The following is a 14,138-nucleotide window of genomic DNA, read 5'->3' as shown; positions in this document are numbered from 1 at the left end:
CTACAGTATACATTGTATGTCACTTTTATAACTCAAAGACACAAGCTCTGATGTTTAAATCAAAGAAAAAAAAATTGTCATCATTTCTTCACCGCCAACTTCACTCTCGTGTAATATGTAGCACAATCATCTGTTTATTGGAATAATGTCAGATTCGCCTTGCTGTCATAACGATTTAGTACTATTAGAGGACTGTATCAAACGCACGTTTTATTAATAGATTCGTATACCATGTATAAATTATAAATATATATCTACAACCAGATGAAAGCATGGAGTACCACTTTCATGTTTTCTGTTGATTCTGTTTTTCCCCTTTTCCCCTTTTATTAACTACAATGTGTTTAATTATTTGATCAAATAGCAAAAGATATTTTCAAGTTGGACTCTATGTCATTATAATACAGTGTCGTGTTTTATCATGTCTATGCTGTTATGTAACGTCAATATATACTGAAACGAAAAAGAAACGCAACTTCAAATTGTAGGTTTAATAAAATAATACTTGTGAGCATTATGTTTAAATTTCATATGTAATAGTTAATATTGAATATTGATGTAACATCCTTTAAATGTTTAGAGATTTTTAAGAACAGGTCACTTTGCTAGAAGGTCATGATTGGTAGTACCCTACGTGAATCCAAGTTGAAATGGCAGCAGTTTTGAAACCGTGCCCTAATATCGTGTGTGTCCTCCTCGAACAGTTATCACATCTCTAATTCTTTGTTGCATTGAGTTCATCAGGGCATTGACTTTCCGTATTGGAATGTTATTCCATTCTTGGACGAGTGCATTTGCTAACTGAGGGAGGGTATTTGGGGGGGTTACGGCGATTTCGAATTCTTCTGTCTAATTCATCCCACAAATGCTCGATTGGGGACAGGTCGGGGCTATATGGAGGCCAATCTATAGGAACAATGTTCTGTGTCGCAAGAAAGTCTCTACAGACTCTTGCAACGTGTGGTCTCGCGTTATCTTGCTGAAAGGTTAGATGATGCTGCCTAACAAACGGCACAACATGGGGCCTAAGGATCTCATCCCGATAGCGTACGGCCGTTAAATTCCCATTGACTATCACCAAAGGCGTCTTCAAACCATGGGAGATTCCCGCCCAAACCATAACTGATCCACCCCCAAATCGGTCGTGTTCCAAAACACAGGCGTCAGCAAAACGTTCGCCTCGACGCCGGTACACACGTTGACGGCCATCTGCTCGAAATAACGTGAATCGAGATTCATCGGTGAAGAGCATAGACCTCCAACGTCTCATAGGAAAACGTCTGGGCATATGTGCCGTTGCCCATTGCATACGACGTGCTCGACGTTGCGGTGTTAGTGGTAAACCAACGTACTGTCGCCTTGCACGCAAATTAGCCTCACGCAGTCTGTTGATCACTGTTTGGGGATGAATTCGACGGTTATGATTACCAATCGTATTCCTTGCCGTTTCAGCGGCCGTTAATCTCCTGTTACGCAGGTGTGCCAACCTAAGAACCCGGTCTTGACGTCGCGACGTTACGCGTGGACGTCCTGATCTCGGCTGGTCATCGACTCTTCCTGTTGCGTTAAGACGTGAAACTAATCGACTAATAGTCGATTTGTGAACTCTGAATTGTCGAGCGACGTGAAGTTGCGTGTTCCCTGCCAGAAGCATCGCTATAGCACGTCCTCTATCAACCTTTGATAACCGTGGCATAATTGTAAAAGGAATTATTGTTTGCAAAAGTATTGGCGATGATGTGGCTCAATGTTAGTGATGAATTGATACTGGTTTGAATGAAAAAAGAACGCATATGTTTGTACAGGCACGGTTTTTGATGTTTTTACCGCGCCGGAAGTGCATAGGTCTCTAGTCACACTTGGGTGATTTTGAAGATTGGTATGGGTGTTAGGCAGGGTGCATGTTTATTTCCGCGATTTTTATACAGATATGTATATTTAATACAAAATTAATCACAATTTTCCATGTTGCGTTTCTTTTTCGTTTCAGTATATATATATATATATATAGATGTCCTATTGAGAAAAGTGTAATAACACTTGTTTATTATTCCCCTTTTTATAATTCATACGATATATATAATATATTGTGAAATGATAATTGACAAATAAAACACAGTTTAAACTTAATCCTCCATCAAGGCTCTAAAAGGATTGCAAATAGTCAATATTTTACATAGCACATTGAAATAAATTAACATATATAGATATATGTAAACTCTATGACGTGAGATGCTGTGCATATATTTTACCATGACGTTTTAAAACTCTACGTTTCTGTTATAGTAATATAAAGATAGACAAACAAATTAATTAACTAGCTTTACTTACATGTGTACCAGAAATGAATTCGTTGGCATTAGGAATGGTTGCTAAGGTCCAGGCCACAAATCCAACAAGTGCTAGACCAAGACACTGTAATAGAGAACAAGCATAAGGTATTTCATTGAATTATTCAATTAGCATTTTATCTTTTATCGTGTTTTGAAAATAACACCAGTAAAAGATGATAACAAATCGGAAAATCTTAATTCCGGATTTAATTCCCGGGGCAAGAACGACTGTAATGTATCTTTACTGTATTTGAGAAATAGGAAAAAGTAGTTTGATTGCCATGAATTATCATTTTATCTTTATTAGTGTATACAAGTAACATGAACAGTATTAAAATTGTTTTATGACAGGTCGAAGTATTGTAGAACCATCTTAACTGTACGCGAAAGGTTTTGATAATAGCAGTTGTGAAAATTTCAGTCAACATATTAAATTTGATATGTTCTTACTATCCAATGTATATCATTAAGAATAATCCTAAATAGTAGATACTTTTAAAACATAAGGTAAACATATTTACTTACCAAAAACAGGACATTGAAAAACAGGAAAAGAAATTGTCTTGATGAGCATTTAGCCATTGTGCGCGTACAGTAAATTCCTTTAGAACATAGCACTTTATATTTCACATCACATCACTTCATATTAAACAATACTTCTACTCTTGGAGTATATATAAGTTTCTATCGTACGTAGGCATTGTACGTTTGTATTGGAATGAGGACCTTAGTTTATACCTAGTGTTTTAATAGGTAAACTAAATATTGCGGGCAGGTACCTTAGGGTCTGACCTGATAATTGGGGGGATGAAAAAGTGATGGACTGATGGATTAAAGTGTCCGATATATTTAATGGCGGTATCCCTTGGAGATCCGAATTAGTCATGCTCATTGTATGTTTACATAGTTAAGATAGTGTGAATGAAAGGTATACGAAATATTTCATATTTAATGTATCGCACTTGTTAGCTGGAATACTGGAGTCTAATAATGCTTTGTTTGTTTGTTTGTTTGTTTATGTTTTACGGCCCATCGACAACTAGGGTCATTTAGGGCCAAACAATATACTATCGTTTTTTTATTTTTAAAGTTAAAATCAGATAAAATTTGTCATTTTTAAAAGCATTCGTATTTTATATTGATATATCTAATAATGCAGTACTACCCATACACGGTACATAAATAACAGAGAAACGAAAGACAAATCATAAAATAGTATGGAAATATTAAGGAAATGTCTATTTCACCAAAATGATAATACAGGTAGGGGTTATTCAATATGAATAAAGAAGTGAAAAACACAATATGTAAGACTGATAACAGCTGATTTAAACAACGCATTATAATTGTTTAATGTCAATCATGAAATTAGACAAAATATCGATCAACATATAGATTAATCAAAACATCATCAAAACTTGGTTCGAAAACAGAAATTCCAAAATGAAGGAAAAACTGAAGAAAGGAAAATCATGCAATATTGTATAAAGCTTTGAAACAAGTAGAAATAAGCACAAAGACAAGAAACAAAAGGAGGCAAAGAAATATAACGAAAGCTCTTCAAAACACATACGAAATCCATCAACTTCCACAACATAATTTAGAATCAGCGCTGGACTTCAAAATAAACAGTTAATGAAACGAGTTGTCAAAACATTATCAATATGTAGAGTAGATCAGGAATTCCAATATGAGGGAGAAACGCATCGAAGGTGAAGGTAAAGTAATTATCCCGGCTAAAAATAAGCAATGTGTGAATAACTTGCTTAGGATTAGAACTGATAAAGACTGTTTTCTATTTCTTTATTTGTTTTTGTATATGTTCGAGTTTTAGTTAGAATTACGGTTTCGTTTTAAAGTCGATGTTGCTCTCGTTCCGTTGATCTAATGAGGTAACGTCAATGTAAACTCATTTGTGATGATTACAAATGGAATTAAATGTTTGATTTCAATATGAGGATCTTCAAATAACTTTCAACATCTCTGCTTGACTTTTAAGATGTACTTTAATTTCAACACATTATGAAACAGGTTTTATCAACTTGAATAATCCATATTTTCAAGCCCCGGTCGTTTTGGTGAAGCCGAAATGTCCTATCCACTGCGCCATCTGACTATAGGCTTCTGCTGATCTGTATGTGATACTCGATTTGTTTGTTTGTGTTTAACGTCCTATTAACAGCCAGGGTCACTTAAGGACGTACCAGGTTTTGGAGGCGGAGGAAAGCCAGAGTACCCGGATAAAAACCAATGACCGAAGGTCAGTACCTGGCAACTGCTCCACGTAGGTTTCGAACTCGTGACCCAGAGGTGGAGGGCTAGTGATAAAGTGTCAGAACACATTAACCACTCGGCCACCGCGGCCCCTCGGATACGCGAATATATAAATATCAATAACAGGAAGTGGAATTAAGGATGCCTTGATCTAAACAATTACAACAGACGAAATTTCCCTACCTCTCAATGGTTTTGTTATAAGTAGTATGCCTTCGATTAAGCATGAGGAACAACTCAACACTCTACGACAGACACATTTAACTAGAGAGAAACCGAAACAAAAAGACCAAAACGACAATGTCGTTAACACTTGCGATAGCTAAAAACATTGACCGATTACAATACAATAACAAATCTTAACGTCCTGTTGTTAGTATGTTATTTAATCAGACATATAATTGGATTACCATTAAAACCATATGACACTGTTAGACTGAGATTTAATATTTTAATATTTGAATCTGCCAGAAATAAATACACACAGCGATGATAATGTATGTCATTTATTAGATAAATATCCAATTGACGAAAATAAATAAAAGCATTTGAAGGATAGTGTTACAATCTGATATATGTTGTTCGTGTATAAACCACTGACGAGTCTTAGAAAGACGAAACAGCTGCATGGTGCAATCTTATTGCCATTTATCGGCATTTAATGCATAACCATTAAAGGTGTCATTGAATTGAGTCGTTTGTACAAGGTTCTGATGTCTGATGTGATATCAGTGATCAAACAGATTTGAGTAGATATTTCACGGAGTGTTAATCTATTGTTTAACTAGAGAACACTGCAGTGCTCACACTAGGTCCCCGCCGTTGCTTGACAGTCGGATTGACATATCCATATTCCTAAAAATATGAGACTTTGGTAATGTTGCGTAGTTTTCATTTTGAAAAGAAATTCAGAATATTCAATAAGGCAACCGCACTGGTAACAAAGAGTGTGATTAGACGTTAAACTTGTAAAGAGGCTTAATACATCGACGGACGGACAGACACACCATAGCACCTGTATCTGCAGAGTGTGAGAGTGTAATTAACTTAAATTTTGTACAAACCTAACAATGGACATGTTTATAATTAGTACATTAACTCAAACATCAACGAGGTGTATTCAGGTCACAACATGATAAAAAAGTAGGTAAATACACTGAAAGAAGCTTTCGAAAATGCACATGTTTTTTGTTTTGTTAGAAAAATATAATTATCAATTATTTATCAATGCATTGATTTCGTTGTATTGGCTTTAACAAAAAATATTGCACAAAATATGTATCACCAGCCTTCATCGTTTTCACCATAGTATCAGGATTTCCCTTTTCAGTATTTTTTTTTCTGTACGACACATAGAAGTAATCAATACCATATATATGATGTTATTGCATACTATGTTCGACCACCAGAAAATGGTTGTGATCAACCAAAAGTCTCAACATAATCACTTACAACATAACCCTTCTAATTAGGTTTTAATATACATGAACCACCAGTAACAAAGATAGGATTTGGCCCAATTTTCCTCAGCGTAAGAAGTGCCTCAGCTTAATTTTTCCTTAGGAAATCATTATTGGGTTTATGAAAACAATATAGTTAATGCGATTTCCTTAAACCCTGTAATGCTTCATAATGTAAAATTCTAAATTAAAGAATGTCCTTAAGTTAAGTAATTTTTATGAAACTGGGGCCACTCGAAATATATTTTGTATAGTCGTCGATATCACCATTGCACTTCTCCCCCTTTAATGGGATTTCCCTTTTTATTTGATGTTTTATGTTTTTAATGAAATTAGGTAGAACTTATTTACCTGATGTTTATTGACATTGAAAAATGAAAAATGGCTACAATGTGCTTTGGTTATTATTGTCGACTTTTTGTACTTCGTTATTATCCTTTTCGTCGTAAGTAGTTACTGATGTTAGAGGTACAGTTTCCGCGTCATCGGTTTCATTGCTGTCATCGTCTTCTTTCCTTTTATCGGTTTCCAACTCGTCATTGGCAGTAACTGGTGCCAGAGGTTCAGTTTTCACGTCATCGGTTTCATTGATGTCGCCGTCGTCCTTTCCTTTATCGTTTTTCAACTCGTCATTGGTAGTAACTGGTGCCAGAGGTTCAGTTTTCACTTCATCGGTTTCATTGTTGTCGCCGTCGTCTTTTCCTTTATCCTCGTCATTTGTAGTAACTGGTGTGAGAGATATATATTTCACGTCATCGGTTTCAAAGGTATCACCGATAGCCTCTTCAACACACATTTCGCTCCTAGATTGATCAGATGAGCTGTGGTTCGGAATGATGTTGTCGTCTTCTATTATTTTGTCCTCTTCTTTCTCATCACTGGTCAGCACTGATGTGCGAAGTACAGTCTCCACTTGATCCGTTTCATTTGAAGCACTGAGTTCCTTATCAGAAGAGATTTTTCTACTCAATTGATCAGATGAACTATGGATCGAAATGTTGTCGCTATCGCATTCTTTTCTCTCATCGTTGTCCTTGTCCTCGTTAATGGCAGTAACCGGGATTATAATTACGGTTTCATCTGTTTTACTGGTATCTTTAGGTCCCTCTTCGGCAGATGTTTCTCTCCTTAATTGATCAGAAGTGCTGAAGTTCAAAACTTTGTCGTCGTTTACGTTCCCTTTATCGTTTCCCTTTTCATTATCTGTAGTTCCTGATGCGAGATATACAATTTCTATGTCGTCAGTTTCATTGGTATCACCGAGTTCCTTTTCAGCAGCTTTTTCTTCGTTCGATTCAGAAGCATTGTGGTTAGGAATATTGTCATCCTTCTTTTCATTCCTGTCATCGTTCATATCACTAATAGGCTTGGTTTGGTCCGGGGTTACAATTCCAACGTCGGCCTGTACTGGCAAAGTCGTAGTTTGCATTTTTGCACCTGTCTCTTCCCGATTAATGGACTGGATCAGGACCAAAGACTGAACAGGTACACTACGGTTAGAAACATTGTCGTCGTTTTTATCTTTAGTATCGTTCGTCACGTCATTAGCATCTGATTGTGTCAAAATTATCGTCTCCACTTCATCATCAGGACCACTATCTTTAATTTCTGTGTCGTGTGCTACTTTCTTAGAAACAGAAGCCACTACCAATACGGACGAGCCATCTTTACCATGATTTGAAATGGTGTCAACATTGGCTTCATCTTTGACCTCGTTGTGAGTATTTGTTGATAATGTGTCATCGTTGTTTTCGTTGAGGTAATCAATTGTACTGTTGTCCTTAATATCCTGCTCTGAGGCTTGAGTCACAATAAGCAAACCAGAGGAATTTATTATGTTGTCTTGTTCCTCATTTTCCGTATCAGTAGAAGCCTTGTCTTTCGATGAGCCTGCTCCCATGGAAGCCATTTCTGAATCTACGATTTCTCCTTCTTCATCGTCATTAGGTTTGACTTTAAGCTTTTTTTGAACTCTCTGTAGGAATACACAGGACGTGAGACCGCCCAAACACTGTTGGAGAAAGGAATTGGTTTAATTAATTTTTAAATATCATCGCATCCCAAGCTACCTTGATATGAGAATTTTTATTCAAACATTATATTTTAATTTTGTCATTATTATCATATTGAGATTCTTTACACATAGAAAGGTATATTAAGCATACCTATTTGACGGGTTTTAACACAATGCTGAAATATATCAAAATAACAAATGATAAAAACAATGATCGTCTACGTACCTGTATCACAGCTATGCCCAGGATGACAGAGGCCCATATTGGAATGTGATTATTCAGCCAGTTCTGCATCTGCGTCAGACAGTTCGTCTGCAACATATAAAAGTTCTTGTATGAAACAAAATACCATGAAAGATTGGCATCAGCTACATTAATATATATATAAATACTGGATATTACATGATATCTGTATCATATATTAATTATAAATTGCACACCTGGGCCCAGGGGCCCAGTACTTCAAAAGGTGATTAGCTTCATCACTTGATTAGCTAAAAAATAATTTCTCATTTGTTGTAAAACCTTTGAGTATATTGTCTTTAAATTATGCCAGTTGGAAGAAAATTAAGAATTACAGATTTTCCTGAAGTTTTATCAAATTAGTTCTACCAGAAATGATTATATCAGGACTTGAAAATGTTGTTAAAATGGCATAAGCCTAATCACCTTTTGAACAACTGGGCCCAGTTGTGATAATTTTGATAACGTGGTTTAACCTGTATTTACAAAGTTGGTGATGGAGCGAAATACGCTTACCCATCGACCGCCTGGTCTTACTCTCCTCAAACCTTTGTCTTGATATCAAAGTTTCCGGTTTATAACCGTATTGATTGGACTTCTGCAGAAATGTGGCTTAAAGATTTAAACCAAATCGTCGATAGTTTGATATAGTTATACTTACTGTAAAGAGAGTATCGACTGTTTTTTCGATGATACCGGTGACGTCATACACAACAAAGCAGCTAGAGGGATACAATTCCACGTCCGTTCCGTACTCCGTGTAGTTTTCTATACCACAACACTCCAACTGTAACAACGAATGTATTATGGAATGTTAAACCTTTTTTTAAATTCAAATCGCTTTGAGTGTGTAGAAATAATGATCATAGCACCAGATGGGAAATCTTAAACAAGAACAAAATAGGTTTTTCTTAAAAGTTACAATAAGATTCCGTGACTTTGAAGTAAGTCATGGGTCATTTTATGTCTTTAACGTATAATATTAATATTAAAATTGATTTAACAAAAGGTCTGTTATTAATTGATATTATGAATACATCCGTAAATACAAATATATGTATCCCACACTATCAGTCTGTATTGTAGAACTATTGTGTGATGATTATAGACTAAACCTAAAATCAATCTGGATAAGTTACTTCTGTGTTACCTCTGTCTGTATCTTATACTGTGTGGCAACATTGAGTCCGCTCCAGGAATCAATCATGACGCTTGGTATCTACAAATAGAGATATCTAATATGAAAATAGAAAAGGATAATATGGTATCTACAAATAGAGAGATCTAATATAAAACTAGGAACGATAATGGTATCTATAAATAGAGAGATGTAATATAAAACTAGGAACGATAATGGTATCTATAAATAGAGAGATCAAATATAAAACTAGGAACGATAATGGTATCTATAAATAGAGAGATTAAATATAAAACTAGGAACGATAATGGTATCTACAAATAGAGAGATCAAATATAAAACTAGGAACGATAATGGTATCTACAAATAGAGATATCTAATATAAAACTAGGAACGATAATGGTATCTACAAATAGAGAGATCTAATATAAAACTAGGAACGATAATGGTATCTAAAAATAGAGAGATGTAATATAAAACTAGGAACGATAATGGTATCTCATCGTATGCAACTTAGAAAAAGATAGCAACTTTTTGACTATCGACATTTAATTATTTAATTATCGTTTCTTATCGGAAATATAGACAGAAATCTTGTCTTAAACCCGTCATTTATATAGACATTAAGACTTGTAGAATGGTTCTAGTAATTGTGTAATAGATACTAAAGACTTTGTATTACTTCATGTATAATTACCTATAATTGCCAGCATATATTTATGTATATGACTATAATGACGTTAGTCGTATTGTTATGTATTTATGCATATGAGTGCACATTGTTTGGAATCCTGTAGTACTTACCTGCGTTTGTTCAGAATATATGAAAAACACGAGTCCTAGTTCTAGGAACAGCAGGGTAACCATGAAGCTAACATACTGTAAACAGATAGAACTACGTGTTACAATATAAACAACAAATGCTTGACATTAATATATAATAGAAAATAAATCACATGCAACGTTCGGGAGAAAAATATACCTTGGATTCGGACATTTTAATCAAGGTAATGTAATTTTTTCCAAGTTTAAGTTGACAACAAATACTGTAAACTTACGGATTCAAATTTCTGCGTACAACCGGATTTAAACATTAATGAATTGCCGCATCCTCATTAACTTGCCGTAAGAAACAATATTCAGAAACTGCAGAGGAAAAGTCATAATCTAGCGGAGGGCTTTCAGCGAAAAAAAAACAACAAAAAAACATAACATTACCTCTTAAATATGTATATTTACAGTAAAAGAACAGACTATTTGATTGGGTCAAGCAAACTCGAAATCAAGCTGTGTACATGTTTTTATAATAAAAAGTAGTAAAAATGAACGTTTTATTCTTTATACTCACCGTTTTCAGTATGCATAATCCCTTACAGAATCCCGCCGCACACCCTATTCCTCCTGTTGCGGAGCAAAATAACAGCGTTAATGCTACATATTTGACATAGAAAATTCCCATTTTCTTCATTTTAACACCAAATATAAATAATAACGTTGAATGATTTTACATCATCTGCAACTAAAACAATCGGTTGGATTATAAACTGTTTCAGCACACAATGGAGCGTTTTTATTTAAAGGATATTACCATTTGGAAAGACATAAATTCTCATAATATTTCATCATAAATTATTAGATGTTAATCTTTCATCTGAGTAAATATTACACGTGTGTTTGAATGAAAAAATATTTTTTCAGGTGCGAAAAAGCAGACAAAATGAGACGCCTAGCCGTGACCCTCATGGTTCCTCATTCACCTGTGGCATTCATATTGTCTATATATACTGACATATATGCGGGACATAACTAAGGCAATGAACATAGTAAGAAAATATACAAACGTCTGTTACAAAATTATATTAGGCGTGGTGAAAATAAATAAACATTACACTCACCTATGACAAGAATCACGAATCCCAGGCAGAAACTTGTCAAAGTAACAATCTAAGAAAATAATAAAAAATATAAGAAATCTATGTTTTACCAACACAATGTTCCTGTGCTAAATTTTGATATGATAAATGATAAAATAACGCACGTGTGTATCGTTAAGACATTACGTAATCTTTGGTTTAATATAATATATCAAGCAAGTATCTAATAAGAGACTAATGTGTATATATTTATCAAACCACAAAGATATACATTGACATTGTCAACATATATCAATCAATACAACTTTCTGTTGCTTAATGTAGTCACCATATCTTATTATCAAAGAAGACAAGGGGCATGACTGGATCAACAAAGCGTATAACTGGGCCACCAAGGCATATAAAAGGGTCTCCGACAAGAGGCAATACAAATAAAAAAAATACCAAAATATAGGTATAAAAATTATACTAAACAAATTTTTAAAATGCAAAAAATCAAAATTGATACAGAAAGACAACAGGAAAATAGCGAAACATCAAAGCAGCATGAAAGGTTACGACAGAAACTAATGAGGCAGAAAATTAGACAAATCCTTAGGGACATTAATCGTCATAATGTTTCACATCGATTCATTAGTGAAGTTGTGATTCAGAATATCAATGAGAATTCCAGCTGTAGAATAACTTACATGTGTACCAGATATGAATTCGTTGGCATTTGGAATGGTAGCTAAGGTCCAGGCCACAAATCCAACAAGTGTTAGCCCAAGACACTGAAATAGAAAACGAGAAATAAAAAACATTCTATTACAAGAAATCAAAAACATTCCAAAACAGGAAATCAACAACATTCTATAACAAAAAATCAAAAACATTCCGTAACAAGAAATCAAAGACATTCCATAACAAGAAATCTCAAAAACATTCCATAACAAGAAATCAAAAACATTCCATATTGTCATAAAAATGTTACCGAAACTGGATCAAGTGTATAGTCGTTATGCCAGGACTAGCAATATGTCAAATTCAAATTTCTGTATTTTCAATTACTATTAATTGTTTATATAATAAATTGCTACTTTGAAATAAACAACATAACTCAATGCACTTTCCACGGAGAAAAATAAATCCAAATCCAAGACGTTAAGGTGAACATTAGGTAATTGTTGACACATAATGTCTTTTTTTTTTATCAAGGTTATTGTTTTCACATATTATGTTTTTATAGTAAAACAACATAAAGCAATGTACTCACCAAGAAGAGGAAATTAAAGAATACAAATACAAGTTGTCTGGATGAACATTTAGCCATTGTTTGTATACGAAATATCACAGATCGTCACAGGACACAAAAATGTAAATATTGTCACTCTAAATCCACATCACTAATTTTCTCCTTCGAAATAAAATCCAAAATTTGAAGAATATAAAAACAGTTGATATGCGTTCGTATCGCACATAGGTATCGCTATTATTTAGGATGATGGCATATACTTAAGAGTTAATATCTTAATCAAATATGGCGGGCGGGTACCATAGGGCCTAGCACGGTAATTAGGGGGCTAATACAGTGAGAGAACTGGGGGATAAAAGGGGTCGATATATTTAAGGGCGGTCTCCATTAGTGATAGGACTTAGTCATGACTAGTAAATAGTTGATTTGTGTATACAACACACACATGCATATATGTACACAACGCATATTAACATTAACTCTGTGAATTGACAATAAACTCTTTAAATAATCCAGTCATGAAGCCATTTTAGTCATTATATTAGAAAAACTACATTAATATATATTATAATAGGTACCACTTTCAAAAACACATTAACTCCATGTTTTATCGTTTATACCTTTTAATAAACTGAACTGAAATAAAAAAAATTGTATAATAGACATCCCGACTTCAGCTGAGTTAATACGACTCGCACCTGTAATTCAAATATATTGATATGGAAAGCATGTTCATTTCTTTTTAGCAATTATCATATTTAACATGGATTATTAACCGATCGAATCTGGTACCTTAAGTGCTCTAGCTGGGTGTTTGATTGACAAGTGGACAATTGAAATGTAAGTTTGCTCCTTTAGGTGGCTAGACGATTCAGTTGTGTGGCCGGGTCTTTTTAAAGTAAATGCAGAGAAATATCTGTGACATTTTATATTGTATATGGTAGACTCACCACTTGATATCACAACATCTATTTGTGTTATATCGTCCAATTTGTACAGTCAGTATGAACCTTCAACACTCAAGGGTCAAACGTTGACGAAAGCTTAAACCGTCAAACGTAAAATGTTGTAGCCAGTGTAAACCGTCAAATGCCAATACTGCAGCCAGTGTCAATCCCTATGTGTCAATCACTATGTGTCAATCACCATGTGTCAATCACTATGTGTCAAATGTTGGAGCCACTGTATACTGCCAAGACTCCAACGTTGGAGGAAGTGTCAGCCATCAAAGGTCAAATGTCGTAGCCAGTGTAAACCGTCAAAGGTCAAATGTTGTAGACAGTGTAAACAGTCAAAGGTCAAACGTTGCACCCAGTGTAAACCGTCAAAGGTCTAATATTGTAGACAGTGTAAACCGTCAAAGGTCAAATATTGTAGACAGTGTAAACAGTCAAAGGTCAAATATTGTAGACAATGTAAACAGTCAAAGGTCAAATGTTGTAGACAATGTAAACAGTCAAAGGTCAAATGTTGTAGACAGTGTAAACTGGGAAAGGTAAAATGTTCTAGACAGTGTAAACAGTCAAAGGTAAAATGCTGTAGCCAGTGTAACAGACAAAGGCCGCCA

General features: G+C 34.7%; 1 protein-coding gene across 1 annotated transcript; it reads right to left on the bottom strand.

Moving 5' to 3' along the window:
- Nucleotides 1-6,197: 6,197 nt before the first annotated feature.
- On the bottom strand, nucleotides 6,198-12,781 carry LOC117325941 (CAR1 transcription factor-like). Its single transcript, XM_033882469.1, has 9 exons — nucleotides 12,593-12,781; nucleotides 12,027-12,110; nucleotides 11,359-11,407; nucleotides 10,812-10,864; nucleotides 10,268-10,342; nucleotides 9,476-9,544; nucleotides 8,987-9,112; nucleotides 8,308-8,394; nucleotides 6,198-8,078 (listed from the first exon to the last, which is right to left on the bottom strand). Exons 1-9 carry the CDS (start codon nucleotides 12,647-12,649, stop codon nucleotides 6,453-6,455), a joined length of 2,226 nt encoding a protein of 741 aa, XP_033738360.1. The 5' UTR covers nucleotides 12,650-12,781; the 3' UTR covers nucleotides 6,198-6,452.
- Nucleotides 12,782-14,138: the final 1,357 nt, after the last annotated feature.

The sequence above is a fragment of the Pecten maximus genome, chromosome 4, assembly GCF_902652985.1.
Source record: "Pecten maximus chromosome 4, xPecMax1.1, whole genome shotgun sequence".
NCBI classification, from domain to species: Eukaryota; Metazoa; Mollusca; class Bivalvia; order Pectinida; family Pectinidae; genus Pecten; species Pecten maximus.
Note: the sequence above shows the minus strand (reverse complement) of the source record. Positions and strands in the feature narration are given on the sequence as shown.

Coding starts and splice junctions, on each gene's coding strand:
- LOC117325941 (XM_033882469.1), bottom strand. CDS start 12,649: ATGGCTAAATGTTCATCCAGACAACTTGTATTTGTATTCTTTAATTTC. Junction 10,865..11,358: donor ATTCGTGATTCTTGTCATAG/GTGAGTGTAATG, acceptor GCTCCGCAACAG/GAGGAATAGGGTGTGCGGCG. Junction 10,343..10,811: donor GATTATGCATACTGAAAACG/GTGAGTATAAAG, acceptor ATCTGTTTACAG/TATGTTAGCTTCATGGTTAC.